The following is a 21686-nucleotide window of genomic DNA, read 5'->3' as shown; positions in this document are numbered from 1 at the left end:
GGCCTGAGGGGGGAGGGGCGGAGCGCGCGCCCGGGCCCCGCGAAAAGTGACTGTGTGCGTCTTCATTGGCCGAGGCCGCGGATGCTCCGCCCACCCCACCGGCTCCCGCATTCCCATTGGCCGATGTTGGCGCGAAGGCCCGCGAGCCTGCCCCCCACGCACGGGCCGCAGGAAACAATAGAGGCCGCGCGCGCAGAGCGAGCGCTCGTCGCCTCCCCGTCCCTCCTGCAACGCACGACCCCGGGATCCCCCCAGCCCCTCCCGGCTCGCCTACCGCCATGGCTGACAAGGAAGGTGAGTGTGCCGAGGCGGGCTCGGGAAGGAGGCGCGGGGTGGCGAGGCTGTGTCGTGGCTTGTTACGCGGCCTAATCCGGAGAGCAGGCCCTACTCTCTCCGGCGGGGCGGGCTAATAGCGCGCTGGCTCCTCCGGAGCGGATGCGGGACTACGCCAGCTCGGGGCCCAGGCGATGGCGACTCTCCATCGATCCCTCTGCCTGCCGGGGCCCGGTGCTCAGGCCTCCTTCTGGGTTTGGTGGACTTGGTGCCTCGAAGCCGGCCGAATAACGGAGTGCCTGGCTCGGGTGGCCCGAGGACTTCCGGCCCTCCGTGGCGGAGAGCAGCGTTGGTGTCTGCGCCCTGGGAGAAATTAAGACGAATCTCCATTTCGGTGTCAGAACCGGGGAGCCACGCCGGTGGCTTTGAAGAGGTTTGATCGCTTTCCGTTTCTGTCCGCTAACCTCATTTGTTTTTTTAAAAAAATTTTTAGCTGCCTTTGACGACGCGGTGGAAGAACGTGTGATCAACGAGGAGTACAAAATATGGAAGAAAAACACCCCTTTTCTTTATGATTTGGTGATGACCCATGCTCTGGAGTGGCCCAGTTTAACTGCCCAGTGGCTTCCAGATGTTACCAGGTGACACCAATCTCTTGGATATTACTTCTTTGGTATTTCAGGTCTTGAGTTGGTCTTCCATGTTTTGTTTTTTTCTCTCCAGCCACTAGAAGGGGCATATGATCAGAGCCTCTGAGTGATGTTTATTTTCCTCGACCAATAAGTAGTAAGGGTAGAAAACAAGAAGATAATTTTTTAATTTACTCTGCTGGAGAAATGGATTTCATCCTCAGCATTGAGTCGAATTGCTATCTTGTAACTGTCATCGACTGTGTAATGTTACAACTTGACAGATTTTAGAAGTATTCTGTGTCCAGTTCGTTCCACAAAACATTTGAATTCTCAGTCATTTGTGATAGCAAGGTAAATCTGGGACCTGCCTTCAAGAAATCCCTTGGTTGAAGGGGCAGGTGTTTGAGCTTTAGATAAGGAGTTGAGGTAACACCTCAAGAGGGCTAAAGGGGTGTGATGTTTAGTGACAGAGTGCATACTGGCAGGGACTTTGATCCTTGAGTCCTAGCGTGAGGTTGCATACACAAAATATTCTAGCTAAGTTGAAACATCTGTCAATACCAGCACTGGCGGGCAGAGGGAAGCGAGTGGCGATACAGAGATAAAGGTGAATGTCGACTGTTATTGATGGGAACTTGGCAAGACTGAGTGTGCATTCTTTTGTAACTCTGTAAGATATGTACAGAATCCGGCTGTGAGACTGAGGTCAACAGCTCATAGAAATTGGAAGTGAAGAGCTGTGTTGTTTGAGGTTGCTAGGAGTTGAACCTTGTGCATGGTAAGCAGGCAGTACCTCTGAGCTACATCTCTGTTCTCTGTGTAACAGGAAATTTTGTGTGTCTTACTCAAAACTAAGAATGAGGCTGCTGCCTATGCAGCGTTGTAGGTGAAAGTGGAGACCTTTATTTGAAGGGTGCTATGCAATCCACGCAGACACCTGGAACTTTTGCAGTTGGAACTTTTTAAAATGTAACCAGGTTCAGAATTAGTTGGGAACTCAAGCTTAGTAGAGTCATTTCTATCTGTTCTCATGGTCATTAAACCATTGGTTCTGAGTGCTTGTGGTGGCGCACAACTGGAACCCCAGCCCTTAGGAGGTGGAACACTGAGATCAGGCGTTAAGGCCACCCCTAAGTTTGTTTGTTTGTTTGTTTGTTTTTCGAGACGGGGTTTCTCATGTAGCTTTGGAGCCTGTCCTGGAACTAGCTCTTGTAGACCAGGCTGGCCTCAAACTCAAGAGATCCCTCTGCCTCCCGAGTGCTGGGATTAAAGGCGTGCGCCACCACTGCTCGGCATTAAGTTTCTTAAATATCGAGTATTTTTCACTTCAAGTTGGAACAATTATTCATAATGTTGTATTTAAGTCTAGCCCAGCCCAGTATTAGTTTTTTGTCTTACTGAATTGAACCTAGGACCTCTGGATACTAATTTAACACTCTCTAGTGTAGATATAGTGTATATCCTCTAGCTGTTAAATTCCAGTTATTTTGTGTCTGTCATGCAGTCTATACTGCCTAGTATTTGTGTGCATTACTAATTATTACTCCTTACTTTATAAAGAAATTTATATGTACGGGTGTTTTAGTTTATATGTATGGGTGTTTTAGTTTGCTTTCTATTGCTGTGATAAAAACATGACCAAAAACAGCTGCGGGGGGGGGGGGGGCGTTTCACCTTAACAGTTTATAGTCCATCATGGACCGCTGGAAGCCAGAATTGAAGCAGAGGTCCTGGAGGAGCACTGTTTCCTGGTCTGTTCGGTTTGTTTTCTTAACATAACTCAGGCCCACCTGCCCAGGTACTGCTCACGGTGTGCTAGGTCCTACATAGATCATTAAGCAAGAAAACACTCAAAGTTGCCTACAGGCTAGTCTGATGGAGGTAATTCTTCAATTGACATTTTTTTTTTCTAGATGATTCAAGTGTGTGTCAATTCACAGACTAACCAGCACAGGGTTTTTTTTGTTTTCTCTTGCGTGTACTGGTGAGACCAGAAGAGGGTGTCAGATCACCTGGAGCTCCAGTTCCAGACAGTTGTGAGCCACCACATGGGTTCTGGGAACTGAACCCAGGTCCTCTGCAAGAACAGCAGTGCTCTTAACCACTGAGTCATCTCTCCATCATCTACTCTAGGCTCTTTAAGGAGTTGTGTCTGTGTGCTTTTATTTGTTTTGAATTTATGTGTATGCATATTTTGCCTGCATATATGTGTGTATACTATGTGCGGGTTTGCTGAGGCCAGAAAATGGCATTGGATCCCCATGGGTCTGGATTACATACAGTTGTGTGCCTCTGTTTAGGTACTGGAAATTGAACCAGGATTCTTAACTGCAAAGTCATCTTTCCAGCTCCAGGGAGTCATTTGTAATCATCTCAATGTTTCAGATGGGAGCGTTTGTAGAATGCTTACTTGAATATATAAAGCATTAGTTTGGGCAGGTGTTACACTAAATAAAGCAGTTGTGAGGACCACATATCAAACCTCAGCACTGGTATAAATGCCAGGTGGACATGGCAGCACACCTGCAATTCCAGGAGGCAGAGACAGAATCACAGAAATAAACTAGCTATACTGGCAGGACCAGTGAGTTCTGGGTTCAAGAGAGTGATTGTCTTTGGTCTGTCTGGAGGAAAGGGGTCAAGAAGGAAACCTTTGCCAAGTTCTGGCCTCCGTATGTACAAGCACAGTACATATATACATACTGGAAGGAAGGAAAGAAAAAGCCAACTCTAGATTCTGAGGGAGGTCCTTGCAGGTATCCTAGCAGGGAAGTGAACCATGCGAAGAGGTAATAATGAAAACCTTGTCCAGATTAACTTCATCAACCTGGATCCAACTTCAAGAAGTTGAATGCCAGGAGGTTCATTGTCAGCATATTTAAAACAGTACAATTTGGAGCTGGGCAGTGGTGGTGTATGCCTTTAATCTCGGCACTCAGGAGGCAGAGGCAGGCGGGTGGATCCGAGTTCAAGGCCAGCCTGGTCTACAGAGTGAGTTATAGGACGGGCTCTAATACTACGGAGAGAGATGGCTCAACTCTTCCAAAGGTCCTGAGTTCAATTCCCAGCAACCACATGGTGGCTCACAGCCATCTGTAATGAGGTCTGGTGCCCTCTTCTGGCCTGCAGGCATACATACACACACACACACACACACACACACACACACAGAGAGAACATTGTATACATAATAAATATAAATAAATATTTTTTTAAAAAAACAAAAACAAAAAAATACAATACAATTTGGGGAAAGATTTCCAGGCAACAATCAGTCCAATTCCATGTGTGCAATAAGGCACAGAGTTTGACTACATAGAAATTATTTTACAAAGTACATGCAAACATGAGGGTGGGTTCTATAGCTAAATGAAACACCTATAATCTAATGTCATCTCTGACTGATAGCATAGAGGTCAGCAGGCCATAAAGTTCTTTTTAACCTAAGGATGGATATTGGTCAAGGGAAAGAAGAGTCTAGAATTCTGGGGAATTAGAGTAAGGTCTGTCCCTACAGGTAGCAAAAAGGTCACCAGGTCATTAACAACCTCCACTCTCCGCTTTCTGGGTGCAGCAGGTATTTGGTTTGTATGTTCTCCATTGAGGAGTCACCCTGAATGATTTACATTCCTGATTCTCTGTAAAAAGCAAGAATTATCCCCACTTCCAAAATGTTTGGAACAGTGTATTCTATTCAGTAACTTGTTCTGTAGACCAGGTTGTCTTTGAATTCAGAGATCCACCTGCCTCTGCCTCCCAAAGGTGGGCTCTACCACTACCCACCTAATGTTCTTTTTCTTTGGGGGTTATAAGAACTCTTGCATATGACCAGGCACAAACTTTACTGTGGGGTTTTATGCCCTAGTTTCTCCTCTCCTCTTTTTGTCTCTTTCACCTCTTAACAAAGTTCTTGGTAAACAAGACTCAGGCAGTTTTCTTCTCACCCATTGTAAAGGGTGTGTAGTTGACTTACATTTTTATTCCAATAAACTGGGAGAAGAGTAAACTTCTCTAGAGTAAATTTTAAGTTTTTGGTCAAGTTAAAAAAAATTAAGTGCTGTATTTGTGTTCTAGCCTTAATAGAGAGCTATTAAAGTAGGAAATAGACTGGCAAGTCGACTCAGTGAGTAAAAGTGCCTATTGCTAAGCTTGACAGCTTAATTCTGGTCACCTGGATCCTTGTGATGGAAAGAACAGATCCTCATTTGTTTTATTTCTGTTGGAGGGAGGTGACTGCATTCCCAGCGTGGGTGGTGGGTGGGTGCTCAGGGTCTTCTGGAGCTCGAATTTCAGGTGGTTGTGGGTCACTTGGCATGGGAGTTCGGAACTGAACTCAAGTACTCTGTAAGAGTAGCAAGCACTGTTAAGTGCTGAACCATCTTTCTGGTACTATTTTTTCAAAAGAAAATAGGGGCTTCGGTAATGACTCGGTAAAGTGTTTGCCTTGCAAGCATCAGGACCATGCAGTCAATCCCCAGCACCCATGTTTAAAAGCAAAACAAGACAAAAGGTAGAGTGATGGCATATGCCTGAAGTCTCTTAGTGATGGGGAGATGGGAAGAAACCCTTGGGCTCCACAGCCAACCTTGCTAACGTTATTGGTGAGCTCTAAGACAATAAGGCAAGCCTAGAATCAACAGAGGTGAATAGCCCTTTTTTTTTTTTCTTTTTCAAACTAGGGTTTTTCTGTGTACTAACCCTGACTGTCCTGGAACTCAATGCAAAACCACCTGCCTCTCCCTCCTGAGTTCTGATACTAAAGGCCTGTGCCACCACAATCACTCATGAATAGTATCTTAAGATTTAGTGACACTTAATTGTCCTCTAGTATCCATATGCATGTCTATTTGAGCACACGGGGCTGGTTTTGTTTTTTGAGACAGGGCTTATCTTTGTAACCTCTGGCTGGCCTTGAATTCATAAAGATCCACCTGCCCCTTCTAGTGCTGGGATTACAGGCGTGCCCACCGCCGCCTGGCTTGTTTGTTTTTTGTTTTGTTTTTTTTTTTAAAGTAGGAACTAGTCCTCAGTAATGTTGTTGTCAGGTGTACATTACTGACTTCATGATTTCTTGGGTTACTAATTTGAATAGTGATGATTTGTTGTTATTACAGGCCTGAGGGGAAAGATTTCAGCATTCATCGACTTGTCCTGGGAACACACACATCGGATGAACAAAACCACCTGGTGATAGCCAGTGTGCAGCTCCCTAATGATGATGCTCAGTTTGATGCCTCACACTATGACAGTGAGAAAGGAGGTAGGACTCTTGAGGATGAAAGAAGTAATGGTGTATGGGTTATGGCTTTCAGATCCAAATTACATTGAGGTACACAATTTAGTTGGGTGGCCTCTTATGTTATTGGGAAAACTAGTTTGCAATGAAGAGTAATTAACACAAAATTTGGTTCTGTGTATTTGCTGTAAGCTGCCCTCTACTGTATTGGTCATGGTGGGATTTCTGCGGTTCCAGCACCAAGCATTTTACCTTCTAAACCACCTCTATCCTACAAGCTCATTTTATTTATAAACTTAAGGTTCTAAGTTTGTGTCTATTATATTTTGGTTGTTTTCAGGTAACCGATAACCCAGGCTGGCTTGAACTTGTAATCATCCTTGCCTTCACTTTGACATTCTGGGAAAGATTGAGTTAACAAACCTGACCTCTGCTATTTTGTTAAGAAAAACTGTACAATTACGAATTATTAACTTTTCCTCTAATGCCCTCCAACTTTTCTCCATTGAAATGCCTTCCCCATTCCAAGATTTCAATATCATTTGTTTATTCCTAGTACTTTTAACTGAAACTTTGGTCTTTGTTTATTTTGCTGCTCTGTGTGTGATTAGAATTGAGTCTCATTCCCTGAATGTTTCTCTTACTTTGCGGAATTGGGGGCAGTATGCTGTCTACCTCTGAGCTTCTTCCTCTGACTAGTTTGGTTTTGTGTGTTGGTGTAGGTATGTACCGCCCTGCCAGGTGGGAAAGGATTATCACAGGTTCAAGGCCATCATGATCTGTATATTGGGATCCTGACTGAACTATCTCAAAACTTCTTTCTCCCCAGAAATAGTAGCAAAAAAAAAAAAACAAAACAAAACCAGTAATATGAATAACAGCTATGGATTTTTAAATTTGGTTATCTCACTACCCCAGGGTTACACACCTTATTTCCCTTTTATCCCTTTGCCAATAAGCGGATAGGCTTAGTACTTAAATGTGGGGGAGTGGTGACTTCAATTGATCCTATCAGTGATGGGTACAGTTATGTCTAATAAGTCTGTAGCACAAATTCTAATTGTTCTTAATAAAGAACCCAGAGTCAGATATTGGGGGGGTGAAATCTGAGAGGTCAAAGAAGCAGAGCAGACAGCTACTAGAGAGACCTTTTACCTCTACCAATGTTCAAACCCAACAGGCAATCCTGTAACCAGACTATTTATTATGTATAGTGTTCTGTCAGTCTATATGCTTGCTGGCCAGAAGAGGTCACCAGATGTCATTACAGATGGCTGTGAGCCACCTTGTGGTTGCTGGGAATTGAATTCAGGACTTCTGGAAGAACCATCTCTCCAGCCCCATGAGCTGTTTCTCTTTTAGACAGATTGGATCTTGTGTAGCCCAGGGTGGCATTGAACTCACAGAGACCCCTCTGCCTTTATCTCTCAGGTCGTGGAACAAAAAGTTTGTGCCAGTACTCCCTGGCCTCTAGTGGCTTAGCTCTGCACTCTCTGATCTTCAGGCAAGCTTTATTTGTTAAAACTCAAAATATTACTACATAAGTCTCTTAGGGTTGTATCTCAGTGATAGAACACTTGCTTAGCATCTGCAAGACTGTGGGCTCTGTGCCTAGCACCACAGACACAAAAAGAAAGATGGTTTTTGAGAGATTACTAGGTAAATAACTTCTCACCTAAAAAAGGAAATGCATTATAAAAATTAATGAGTTAAGTATCATCATTGATTGTGATAAAATAATTTGGTTATTTGGCTTGTTAAAATATATTGGTGTTAAAATACATTCTTTGAAATTCCACAATGTTTATGATCCAGACAAGTAACTTTGTTAAAAATCAGAGTGAGGGAGCCTTGTTAGGCCATAATATTGGTTAAGGGTCGGCAACCTTCTAGGGTGCTGGAAATGTTTTGTTTAGTTGGTTGGTTGGGGGAGGGGACTTTGCAATTTTTCTTATCTTTCTTTTTTTTACAGTCTCTGTGGAGTTTAGGCAGGTCTGAAACTCCCTTAAGTAGTCAAGGCTTGGGGGCTGGAGAGATGGCTCAGTGGTTAAGAGCATTGCCTGCTCTTCCAAAGGTTCTGAGTTCAATTCCCAGCAACCACATGGTGGCTCACAACCATCCGTAATGAGGTCTGATGCCCTCTTCTGGCCTGCAGACATACACACAGACAGAATATTGTATACATAATAAATAAATAAAATGTTAAAAAAAAAGTAGTCAAGGCTTTGAACTGGTGATCCTCTTGATTTAGCCTTTTGTTTTTGGTTTCTCTATGTAACAGCCCTGGAACTTGCTTTTTAGACAAGACTGGCTTTGCACTCACAGAGATCCACCTGCCCCTGACTTAGCCTTTTAAAGGGGGGTTTCTTTTATCATCTTTACTGTTTTAATGTATGAGTGTTTTCTCTGCATATAAGTCAGTGTACCCACCACATGTGTGCCTAGTGCTTGTGGAGACCAAAAGAGGATTATCAGAGCCTGTAGAAGAGGCAGCGGGCTGTGTTCCCAGCGCACAGCCACCCAGCTAGCTTTACTCGAAATAATTACACGGAAACTGTATTCTTTTAAACACTGCTTGGACCATTAGTTCTAGCCTCTTATTGGCTAATTCTCACATCGTGATCAACCCATTTCTAATAATCTGTTGCACCACAAGGTGGTGGTTTACCAGGGAGATTCTTTACCTGCGTCTGTGTCGGATGGGAAAATCATGGTGACTGCCTGAATCTGCTTCTTTCTCCCAGCATTCTATTCTGTTTACTCCGCCTACCTAATTTTCTGTCCTATTAAAAGGCCAAGGTAGTCTCTTTATTTAACCAATGAAATTAACACAAAACAGATGACTCCATCAAGAGCCCTTGGAACTGAAGTTACATGTGGATGCTGAAAATCAAACTCTGGGTCCTCTTGAAGAGCAGCCAGAGCTCTTCATCAGTGAGCCATCTCTGGCCCATGGGAATGTGTTCACCGTGGTTTGCATTCCCCTGCTATACACATGGATAAAGAGTTACAAAGCCACAGAGTCTGTTCATTTTTATTCTGTTGGTACTGTGCTTTAGGATGGTTTTATCAGTGTTTTGCCTTTGTTAGAAGAAACAAGCTAGGAAGAATTTTTTACTTTCAGTTTTTTTAATATTTCAGGCCTTTCATGTTTGAATGGATCCTTCCACTATCTACTTTATAGTGACAATCTATAATTTTAAGTAGGTGTAGCTGGTGGAGTGATAATGTTTCAGTGGTAATCTTTGTGGCCTTTGGTTCAGTGCAAAAAGAAAAAGACACATCTTAATCTGTGTTAAAACTCAATTTGAGAGCTGCATATGGTGATACATGTCTTACAGTCTCCGTACTTGGAAGGCAGATAGATCTTTAGTTTGAAGCAAGCAGGGCTACTGAGACATGGGCAGACAAAACAAAAATATTCTCAATTTGAAGTCTCTAAAACTGGACTCCTGCTAGTATAATTTTTAAGTATATATGCCCCAAATGAAAACATGCATTGTATAACTGGTAGCCCCTTTTCCTGTGGGTTCTGCCAAGTGTTGCTTTTCTCCTGTATGTTGCTACTTTTGACAGTCAAGTCTTGTGTAGGTATGTGCTTACCTGTAACATGAATAATAAAAATCCAAAGACAGAAATTGGGATTCAGGCTGAAGATCAGAAGAGCAAAACAGCCAAGCCACCAGAGAAGTCTTATTCTACCAAGGCTGGGCGACTGCAAACTGATCCCGCAGCCTCTGTCTCCTCCCATCTTATATTCACCTTTAGTGCTGGGATTAAAGGAGTGAGCCACCACCACCTGGCTGTGTTTCTGTGTGGCCCAGGGTGGCCTTGAACTCACAGAGCTCCATCTGCCATTCCAAACCCTGGGATTAAAGGTGTGTGACACCACTGTCTGGCCTCTAATATCACTATACTTACCATGTACTTAGACTGAATTCCTTGAGATTGCCTATCTAACATTTATTTATACATGCCTATATGGGTTGTGTTGTTTGTATGTGGAGGTCAAAGGGCAACTCTGCCTTATGCCTTGTTGAGGCAGGATATTTGCTATTTTTGTCCTACTGGTGTAATGAATGCTCAAGGTCCTAGTCCTGTGTTAATCTTTAGTATGTCGTAGAGTCAGGCATATGCAAAGGTTTATTTATTTCCCCCCTCTTTATAGAATCTTTTTTACTTTTATTGCTTTTTAAATTTTTTTATTTTATGTGTATTGGTGTTTTTCCTGCATGGTATGTCTCTATGAGGGTTCCAGATCCCCTGTAACTAGAGTTATAAACAATTGTGAGCTGTCATGTCGGTGCTGGGAATTGAACCTGGGTCCTCTGGAAGAACAGCCAGTGCTCTTAACTTCTGAGCCATCTCTCCAGACCCTAGAGCCGTTTTTCAAGACAGGGTGTCACTATGTACCCCTGGCTACCGGACTGGTCTGGAACTCAAAAGATATGAGTGCTCTGCCACCCTAGAGGCAGGATTAAAGATGTATTCCATAGTGTGTACACATACAGGCAAAAATAGATAAATGAGGCTTCTAATCCTAGTACTTGGGAGGCAGAGATAGATAGGTAGATCATATGTGTATTCCAGGTTAGTCTGGTCTATATAGCAAATTTGAGGATAGCCAGGACTACAGTGAGACCCTGTCTCAAAATAACTAAATAATGAATGTAATAAGAATTATTTTGAGGTTGAAAATTGCATAATAGGCTAACAGTGTTATTCATTTATATCTTTGCTCTCTGAAAATATTTTTATCCTTTAGTTAGTGACACTTTTTTAGGGATAGTAGTATATGTCTGTTATCTCTGCACCGGAGTGATAGAGATAGTTCATCGCCATCCTTAGCTACATAGTGGGAGGGTAGCTTGTGCTAAATGAGACCATGTCAGTCAGTCAATAAGTGAAGTGACATTTGAGTAGCGGTGTTAGTGACAGAACATTTTCATCTGTACATGACTCTAAACATAAAGCCCTTCCCAAATCACCAAACTGGGAAGCAACAGAGAGAGCTACCTGGGTCTAAGTCTAACACTCAGTATTTTCTACCATATCCTGCCTTCTGTAAGTCTTCTACCATTAATTACCCTCTTTTCTTTTATATAACCACAAATTATTTATTTTGTAGCGCTGCTGGGAGATAGTTAACTGTGAATGAAGAACACATGAGATGGCTCAAGGAAAAGATTGTCGTCACCTGAGTTGTCCTCTGGCCTCCACATGTACACATGGCACACATAATGACAAGTACATTTTAGAGCCAGGACAGACAAGGCTGAATAGTGAGAACCTGTCTCTAAAGCCCAATAATAAAAAAATAATTCATAAAGTTTTAGGGATAATTCATAAAGTTTTAGGGATACTAATGAAAAGGGATTTACTAGGCCTGGTAGCAAGGTCTGTAATCCAGGCTGTTCAGGAGACTTGAGTCAGGAGGACTTCAAGGTTTGGAATCCTGCCTAGTCAACTTAGTGAAAAGGTTTTTAAAAATGAAAAGTTACAAGAGTTTGTTTGCCTAGCGATGCAGATCAGTGATAGAGCAAGCTAGGGTCTAGCATGAAAGAAGTGACTGGAACAGAAGACTGCAGTGTGTTTGTTTTCTCATTGAACTAAAAAAGAAAAGAAAAGAAAATACCTTGAAGATATGCAGTTTGGTGGAATTTATGTTGTTTGTGTTTTTTCAAGCTAGGGTTTCTCTGTATAGCTTTGGAGCCTGTCCTAGAACTCACTCTGTAGACCAGGCTGGCCTCAAACTCAGAGACCCGCCCACCTCCATGGACACCAGATACACACTAGCACACATGTAAGAAAATACTTACACACACAAAATATTTTTAGCCAGGCAGTAGTAGAGCACACCTTTAATCCCAGCACTCAGAAGGTAGAGGCAGCCAGCTCTCTGAGTTCGAAGCTAACCTGGTCTACAGAGTGAGTGCCAGGACAGCCAGAGCTACACAGAAACCCTGTCTTGAAACAGCCCCTCTCCCTAATTTTTTTTTTTTCTACTCTGTAGACCAGGCTGGTCTTGAACTTAAGAGATCCTCCCACCTCTGCCTCCTGAATACTGGGATTAAAGGTTTGCACCACCAGTACTTGGCCCCCAAAAGTTATTTTTACATCAAGTGAGATTTGAAAACTGCCAGGAACAGCCTTTTAGCAAGGAATAGTGGCCATCATATTTGTAATCTTGGCACTCAGGAAAATTGCTGAGGCTAGGCTGTAGAATGAAGATTTTGAGAAGGAATGGGAGAAAGAGATGAAGGACAGAGAACCTCTATGTAGTGAATTGAAGGCCTGTCTGGAAAACAAACAGAATGAGACTCACAAGGCCTTTTTTTTTTTTAATTCCTCCTCCCTGAGACAAGATCTTACTATAAAGCCTTAGCTAGTAGCATAATGCTCACTTTGCAGACTAGGCTGACCTCTAACTCACAAAGATCTATTTGTTCTTCCTGGGAGTGCCAAGATTTAAAGGTATAGCACTGCCATGGCTGACTTGGGATTCATACCTTCTTGATTTTAATTGGTAATGTAGTGCTTATTACTGACCTATCTGTAGTTACGGGTGTATGTATAAATGTAACACTGTGGTTCTCTAAATGGGTCGGTCTTCTAGTCACACCACTTGGTTGATTAAGTACTTTTTGCTTCTGTGTACAGAATTTGGAGGTTTTGGCTCTGTCAGTGGGAAAATTGAAATAGAAATCAAGATCAACCATGAAGGAGAAGTAAACAGGGCTCGGTACATGCCCCAGAACCCTTGCATCATTGCAACAAAGACTCCATCCAGTGATGTGCTTGTTTTTGACTACACAAAGCATCCTTCTAAACCAGGTACTTCCCCCTTTTTAATCAGATACAGGTTCCATTTACTCAGAAATATTCTGTTATTTTTATAATATAACATCTTATGTTTTTTTTATTGATATGTGTGGGTATTTTTATGCTTCTCAAGTGAAACGATGCTTTATGTAGAGGAAATCATAATTTTGGAACTGAGCATTATATAGTTGGCCATAATGGCTTTGTATTTTGTATAATAGGCGTTTTGTTTCTTTAAAGATTTGTTTAAAATCTGAAGAGTGCACCAGATCTCATTATAGATGGTTACAATCCACTATGTGGTTGCTGGCACTTGAGCTCAGGACCTCTGGAAGATCAGCTGGTGCTCTTAACCTCTGAGCCATTTCTCTAGTCCCCTGTTAATTTTTTTATATATAATGTAATTAACTTTATTTTATGTGCATTGGTATGAAGGTGTGTCAGATCTGGAGCTGGATTTACAGACAGTTGTGAGCTGTATAATAGATGTTTGACATAATTTTGCTTAATAAACCCAGAGAGGCAATGGGCTGGATAGTCTAGATATGTCTGTTACTTTGCAGACCCTTCTGGAGAGTGCAACCCAGATTTGCGTCTCCGCGGACATCAGAAGGAAGGTTATGGTCTTTCTTGGAATCCAAATCTCAGCGGGCATTTACTCAGTGCTTCAGATGACCATGTGCGTATCCTTTTAGTTTTGAAGAAAATCTGGAGTTATTGCAATTTGGCTTCTTTTGGGGGGATATGTTGGGGAAGTGAGAGTCTTTTATATAATGGTTAATTTTATCTTTAAGACCATCTGCCTATGGGACATCAGTGCAGTTCCAAAGGAAGGAAAAGTGGTGGATGCAAAGACCATCTTCACGGGGCATACAGCAGTAGTAGAGGACGTTTCCTGGCATCTGCTCCACGAGTCTCTGTTTGGGTCAGTTGCTGATGACCAGAAACTTATGATGTGAGTGGACCCTGTTGTTTATTTTTTAATATGTACGTTCAGAGTATTGTATTAGTCACCATTTCAAGCTTCGTTTCCTGTTTTCTCTTAAATGAAGTTGGGATACTCGTTCAAACAATACTTCCAAGCCAAGCCACTCAGTCGATGCTCACACTGCTGAAGTGAACTGCCTGTCTTTCAATCCTTACAGTGAGTTCATTCTTGCCACAGGATCAGCTGACAAGGTCAGTTTGCTTTGTTTGAATTGTTCAGGCTTTATATCTTATGGTTAAGGGAATTTCACCTACATGCATGTCTTTAGCATGGTGTATATGCCTGGTGTCCATTGAGACCAGAAGATAGTGTCAGATCTCCTGGGATTGGAGCTACATACATTTGTGACACATCAAATGTGTGCTGAACCGGCCCTCTGGACGAGTACTAAGTACTCTTAATCACTAAGCCATCTTCAGTATCTTTTAAATGTGCAAAGATATCTTAGTTAATGTTTTAAAGTTTGTCTTGTCTTTGAGATTTTTTTAAGAATTTATCAGGCTGCTGAGCCTGAAGATCTGAATTCAGTCCCCCAAGACAGAAATGACTACAGGAGATTACCAGCTCCACTTCTACAAGTTACCCTTTGATCTCTACACGGTTGTCATGGAACAAGTGTGTATATACACACACTAAATTACTTATTTGGCAGGGATGGGTGTATATGTACAGTGACATTGTGTGGGGGTTGGAAGACAACTTGCCAGAGCTTTGTTTCCACTGTGTGGATTCTGGGACCAGACTCTTTACCAGGCTTGGCAGCAAGCATCTTTATCCACTGAACTATCTTTCTGGCCCTAGGCTTTTCTTAATAAGTTTATCTTGATTTCTTTTTCTTATTGTATGTAGACTGTTGCCTTGTGGGATCTGAGAAATCTGAAACTCAAGTTGCATTCCTTTGAATCACATAAGGATGAAATATTCCAAGTAAGAGAAACCTGTGCTGCCTGCTCTCTTCCCTTCCTTCCCCTTCCCTCCCTTTTTTCCCTCTCTCTGTACAGAATATGGGTACACACCAATAATTCTAGTACTTGAGAAGCTCACAAATCAGAGCACCTGGAAATGGAGCTCAGTTGGTAGAGTTTTTACCTATGATGCAGAGCAACTCATACACCAGCATAGTGGCACACACCTGTGATCCCTGCACTAGGAACAACAGATAAAGTCAACCACAGCCACAGAATAAGTTCAAGGGCAGTGTGAGCCACATTGAGAAATAAGACCCTTTCTCAAGATTTTGGAAGTGGTGTACCTACCTATACATCAATGTTACTCTTTATACTCAGTTCTCTCCCTTTTTCTTTCTCCCCCCTCCCTCCCTCTCATTTTCATTCATTAAGCTTGCCATGTGTCTTTTGGGTTTAGCTGAAATCTGAACTTCTGCCTCCACAGATTGATCTGTTTTGAGACAAGGTTTCCCTATGTAAGAACTATGACTGTCCTGATACTCTTTGGACCAGGCTGGCCTTGAACTCACAGAGGTCTTACCTGTCTCTGCCTCCTGAGTGCTGGGATTAAAGGCATACACCATCACCGCCCAGTTAATATTTGTCCGTTTTAACAGTATTCACTGCCTTTTATTTACAGAGTTTTGTAAGATAATTTGAGATATTTTCCTATTCTATTTTCTTTCCTTTTTTTAAAATATTTATTTATTATGTATACAACATTCTGCCTCCATGTATGCCCGCATGCCAAAGGAGGGCACCAGATCTCAGTACAGATGGTTGTGAGCCACAATGTGGCTGGGAATTGAACTCAGGACCTCTGGAAGAGCAGCCAGTGCTTTAACCTCTGAGCCATCTCTCCAGCCCTCCCATATTCTATTTTCTAATTTGTTGAATTTTTTTTTCTCTTGGATTTAGGTTCAGTGGTCACCTCACAATGAGACTATTTTGGCTTCTAGCGGTACTGATCGTAGGTTGAATGTGTGGGATTTAAGGTAAGTTTTGTGTTGGTTACCCTATCCATGGAGTTACAGAGTTGTTTTGGTTGTTTTTTTTTTTTAATTTATTTATTTATTAAAAATTTCTGTCTCTTCCCTGCCACCGCCTCCCATTTCCCTCCCCCAATTAAGTCTCCCCCCAGCCCGAAAAGCAATCAGGGTTCCCTGTCCTGTGGGAAGTCCAAGGAACCCCCACCTCCATCCAGGTCTAGTAAGTTGAGCATCCAAACTGCCTAGGCTCCCACAAAGCCAGTGCTTGCAGTAGGATCAGAAACCCATTGCCATTGTTCTTGAGTTCTCAGTAGTCCTCATTGTCCGCTATGTTCAGAGAGTCCGGTTTTATCCCAGGCTTTTCCAGACCCAGGCCAGCTGGCCTGTTTTGGTTGTTTTTTGTTGTTGTTGTTTGTTTTGGGGAGACAGGGTTTCCCTGTGTAGTCCTGATTATCCTAGAACTCACTCTGTAGACCAGACTGACCTCAAACTCAATAATTTCACCTCGTTCTGCGTCCTGAGTTCCAAGCCTGGCAAAGTTACTGTCTTTACATTTGTCTTTGTTTTTGAGTCAAGGCTTCTATATAGCTTTGGAGCCTGTCCTGAAACTTGCTCTGTAGATCAGACTGGCCTCGAACTCACAGAGATCCACCTGCTTCTGCCTCCGTGGGTGCTGGGATTAAAGGCATGTGCCACCACCACCCGGCATCTTTACATTTTTCAAAGATAAGTGCTCAGGCTGTCTTAGGTTTTCTTTTTTCTTTTTTTTTTTTTAATAGTTATTTATTTATTATGTATACAATATTCTGTCTGTGTATGCCTGCAGGCCAGAAGAAGGCACCAGATATTACAGATGGTTGTGAGCCACCATGTGGTTGCTGGGAACCGAACTCAGGACCTTTGGAAGAGCAGGCAGTGCTCCTAACCTCTGAGCCATCTCTCCAGCCCCGGTTTTCTTTTTCTATAAAGAGACAGCCATGACCACAGCAGCTCTTATAAAATGTTTAATTGGGTAGGTTATAATTCAGAGGTTTAGTCCATTATTATGGTGTGACAGGGCAGTATGCCAGCAGACATGGTCTGGAGAAGTGGCTGAGAGTTCTACATCTTGTGCAGACAGCAAAGTGAGCTAAGACATTGGATGTGGCTTGAGCATGTACGAGACTCAAAGCACGCCTCCACAGTGATACACTTCCTCCAACAAGCCACACCTCCTAATAGTGCCTGTGAGCTTATGGGGGCCAGTTATATTCAAGCTACCACACAGGGTGATGTTTTCTGACTTAAAATTCTTTTTTGTTAAGTAAAATTGGAGAAGAACAGTCCCCAGAAGATGCAGAAGATGGCCCACCAGAGTTGCTGGTACGTTATATATAACCTTTCAGGTACTTTGGGGTCTTCTGTGCTTTAAGCAGTAGGCTATGATTTAATGTTGTCTGTGTTTAATGTCTTGGTTTTGGTCCCTCTTCCAGTTTATTCATGGTGGTCACACTGCCAAGATATCTGATTTCTCCTGGAATCCCAATGAACCTTGGGTGATTTGTTCTGTATCAGAAGACAATATCATGCAAGTGTGGCAGATGGTAAGTGTTCAGCAATTTATTTAGGGGACATTAGATACGTGAGACCATCATCACACACACTTCGGATGCAGCTGTCATCTCTGCCCTGTTTTCTTCAGGTGTGGCTTCGATGTTTTGGTGACGTTTTCCCTGTTGGGTTTTGTTTGTTTGTACTTTTTTCTTTTTGGTTTTTGAACAGTTTTCCCTGGGTAGTCCCCAAGATGACACAGATTAAATTTTGTTTTTTGTTATTACTATGTGGCCAGGTTTAGCTTGTTGGTAACTGAAGCTGGGGCTTTTGAGTTGTGAACCGTTACACTATGAACTCAAAGGGAGCTGGGACTGTTAACAACTTTGTGTGCTTGTTTATAAGCCAGGTCACTGCTGTGTGAGTTTTTTGTTTTTGTTTTTTAAGATTTTTGTAACTTACCAGTTTTAAGTTCTGATTATTTTTTTCATAGCATTAAGCAGTCTTTAACTGCTTTAAATCTTGATATAAAGATTTTTTAAATTTAAATCAAGAACTTTATAGAGCCAAACCTCATCATTAAGTCTCTAAGCAGACTGAGGAGATGTCAACAGCTTGATTTTTAAATGATGATTGGGTTGGTTGGTTGGTTGGTTGGTTTTGAGACAGGGTTTCTCTATGTAACAACCCTGGCTGGCCTGAACTCAAAAAGATTTGCCTGCCTCTGCCTCCCAAGTGGTAAGATTGAAGGCATATGCCGCCGCCGCCCTGCTGAAAGCCCTGGTCTTTTTTGAAAGAAGAGGAGAGACAGGTAGTAGATTTTTGTGTATTGTCATAACTATATATTAAAATTTACCTTAAAATGTAAAATTTTTATTGCTGGTACTTGAAAGATTTCATAACAGTCATTTTTATTAGTTGACATAGATTATGAATGGCACTGTAAGGATTGTGTCATTTTAATTATGAAAGGAATGGTTTGTTTTGTTTTTTTAGGCAGGATTTTTTTGTAGTCCTGGCCACGCTGGAACTCTTCTGTAGACACCAGGCTGGCCTTGAACTCACAGATATGCCTGCGTCTGCCTCCCAAGTTCTGGGATAAAAGGCAAGTACTGAGATTAAAAGCATACCCACCGCTGCCATCACTATCACCTGTAAAGATTTATTTGTGTGTGTGTGTGTGCGTGTGCGCGTGTGCGCGTGCGCGCGCATGTGCGTGTGTTGGTTTTAGAGGCCAGAAGGAGGAGTTGAAATTACAGGCAGTTGTGAACTGGTGACTAAGAGACAGTTTATCTTATCTCTGCTTTTTAAAACTTACACTGAGTTCCAGGAAAACCAGGGCTACATAGAGAGACCCTGTCTCCAAAAAGCCAAGAAGGAGGCAGGGTGGGAAAATGCGCCTTTCATTCCAGCACTCAGGAGGCAGAAGCAGGTGGATCTCTTGAGTTTGATGCCAGCCTGATCTACAGAGTGAGTTCCAGGGTAGCAGAGAAAGCCTATCTTTGGAGAAAAATGACCAAAAGAAAGGGTTGTAGAGAAATGAATTAGATCCCCTCCAGGGTCACTGCCTCTATTTGTTATGCTCATATAATAAGTAGTACCTGCTTAGACTTTGTCCTGTGTTTTGGCATGGTTCTGCTAAGAAACCATTGGGATTTGTAGCTCAATTCTGCTCATGATGATGATGCCTTTTGTACCACACCTGAGTCTGTTCCTAAGGCTTTGGTGAGGCCCCTGGATGGCCTCACAGCTGGGCAGTCAACAGGAGTGCTGAAAATTAACCTCTTGGAACTCTGCTTCCCCAGTCGGGAAGGGAGATTAAGCTCTTAGCTTGCTCTAGGTAGTTTGAGCATCCAGATTCTTGGAGTCACATTGACTTGCTAGGAGAGTAATACGCTCTGCTCCCTCCTGTATCTCTTCCATTTGGTCCCTGGGTTTTCTAAATACAGACATACAAAATAGATACCCCAGGAATAAGCAGGGTTATACCCTAGATCTTGGGAAAGCTGAAGCAAGAGATCACATATAAACATCAAAATCTCATTCTTTAGAATCATAGCAAATTTTCAAACCAGTCAAAGGAGTTTTTGCTAAACCCTCAAATTTTATAGCAATGTTGGATAGAAGTGAGAGGGTAAGCCTGCAGATTTGGGGTTACAGCGCTCCTGAGGTGATGCCTGTTGGGTCTGGTATTGGTGATTGTTGATGTGACTGGGTTCTTGGTTCCACGCATTTGATTTTAGACTTAGACATTTCATCAACTACTGGGGGTGGGTGTTTGTTATGTAAAGTAGCTTTTCAAGACATTTATAAATTGAAATTTGGATATAAAGTTTGGGTAGTTTCATTTAAATTTACTATTCAATGAGGTTTTTTCCTACTCCAGAGTTACACATCACAAAAAATACTAGAATATTTTTGTCACCCTTGAAAGAAATTCTTTGCTTATAAGCATCAATTTCTGTGTGTCTCATAGAAACCTCTGGTTTGCCGGGTGGTGGTGGCGCACGCCTTTAATCCCAGCACTCGGGAGGCAGAGGCAGGCGGATTTTTGTGAGTTCGAGGCCAGCCTGGTCTACAGAGCTAGTTCCAGGACAGGAACCAAAAGCTACAGAGAAACCCTGTCTCGAAAAATAAAAAAAAAAAAAAGAAACCTTTGGTTTATATTTTAGCTGTTACCAATAATATATCTGGTTTAAGAGTTCAGGAATGAAGATCACCACACTTTGTAAAAATGCCCTGTAGGAGAAGCTGTGGCCTGCTCCTAGTTTGTACTGGAACACACCTGTTCTGTTTGATTCATGTTGTCTGTTGCTATTTTTATTCAACAACAGCATTGAATGGTTAGAACTATATGGCCTTATTTGAAACGTTATCAGGGACCTTGTAATCAGGCACCTTGGCATAATATATTATGGAAATAGACTTCAAGAAATAACTGTTGCTGAGCAGTAATGGCACACACCTTAATCCCAGCAGGCAGATCTATGGGAGTTCCAGGATAGGCTCCAAACCCGAGGGGTGGGGGGGCGAGGGAAGAAAAGAAATAACTGCCTTCTCTCTCTGGCAGGCTGAGAACATTTACAATGATGAAGACCCTGAAGGAAGTGTGGATCCAGAAGGACAAGGATCCTAGACATGTCTGCACTTGTGATTTAGACTCCCCTTGTTTTCTTCTGAACCCTGAGATGGATTTAACACTGGTTTGAGACACAGACTTTGTTCAGCTATCCGGCTACAATAGGTGCCACCAACAATACTATTAGCCCAAACCATGGGTGTTTTCTAAATCTTTAACTGGGGGACTTAATTCAACAAAGCCACAGACTTATATTTAAATTTTTCTTCAGGAATTTTCTAGTAACAAACCCAGGTCTGAGGTGGCTTCAGAAATGGGACATTGTGTGTGATTATTTTCTATGAATATTGTAAGATGACAGCTTGCAATATTTATACTCCTGGCTTGAACACCTACTTCACTTATTTCTTATCCACTCTAGTCACTTTCTTGAGAATATGAAAAATTTGGGATATAGCTTAAGAAGAAAAATAATCATACATAATATGCCCCATTTCTGAAGCTACTTTAGACCTGGGTTTATTACTAGAAAATTCCTGAGGAAAAATTTATAAATTTATAAAAATTAATAAATTTTATTCAGGAATAAAAATGACATCTTGAAATATTTATACTCCTGGCTCAGACACCTACTTCACTTGGCTTTTGTTGTGCAGTTTTTTGTTTTTGTTTTTTAAACTTGGGACCACCAAGTTGTGAGATGTATGTTTTTAACTGACAGTCAGACCACTGGTGAACTGTCAAGTTGAGAAAGAGTGAATTGCTAGTTTGTATTTGTTTTTAAAATTAAATTAATCCTTGATAAGAGTTGCTTTTTTAGGAGTTAGTCCTTGACCACTATAGTTTGAAGCCATCTCCATTTTGGTTGACCTGTCTCACCATCAGGCCTGTTACTACTCTCCATGACTAACTGTGTAAGTGCTTATAATGGAATAAATTGCTTTTTTATAAAGTGTCCTGTGCTGCTGAGGTTTTTTTCAATATCCATCAAACACCAGTCTACGGCTTCCTGAAGAATAGTTTTGGATGATAGTTGTTTTCCATGGTCTTGACTGTCAAGATTAAAATAAATGTAATTGATCCAGAAGCATAAAAAATGGACTTTACTCCTGCCAGGGAAAGTGAAGGCATTAACAGTATACAAACTAGTCTTGGTAAAATTACATATTTTTGAAGTCTTTCCTAAAGAG

At 42.1% G+C, this 21686-nt stretch overlaps 1 protein-coding gene across 1 annotated transcript; it reads left to right on the top strand.

Moving 5' to 3' along the window:
• Nucleotides 1–164: 164 nt before the first annotated feature.
• Rbbp4 (RB binding protein 4, chromatin remodeling factor) lies at nucleotides 165–21451 on the top strand. Its single transcript, XM_075946339.1, has 12 exons — nucleotides 165–294; nucleotides 767–914; nucleotides 6020–6165; nucleotides 12802–12975; nucleotides 13527–13642; nucleotides 13758–13918; nucleotides 14016–14142; nucleotides 14801–14878; nucleotides 15817–15893; nucleotides 17192–17249; nucleotides 17360–17470; nucleotides 20488–21451. The coding sequence occupies exons 1-12, from the start codon at nucleotides 279–281 to the stop codon at nucleotides 20551–20553; spliced, it is 1278 nt and encodes a 425-aa protein (XP_075802454.1). The 5' UTR covers nucleotides 165–278; the 3' UTR covers nucleotides 20554–21451.
• Nucleotides 21452–21686: the final 235 nt, after the last annotated feature.

Source organism: Microtus pennsylvanicus, chromosome 13 (genome assembly GCF_037038515.1).
Source record: "Microtus pennsylvanicus isolate mMicPen1 chromosome 13, mMicPen1.hap1, whole genome shotgun sequence".
NCBI lineage: Eukaryota > Metazoa > Chordata > Mammalia > Rodentia > Cricetidae > Microtus > Microtus pennsylvanicus.
The sequence above is the reverse complement of the archived record's forward strand: the minus strand, read 5'-3'. Positions and strand labels throughout refer to the sequence as shown.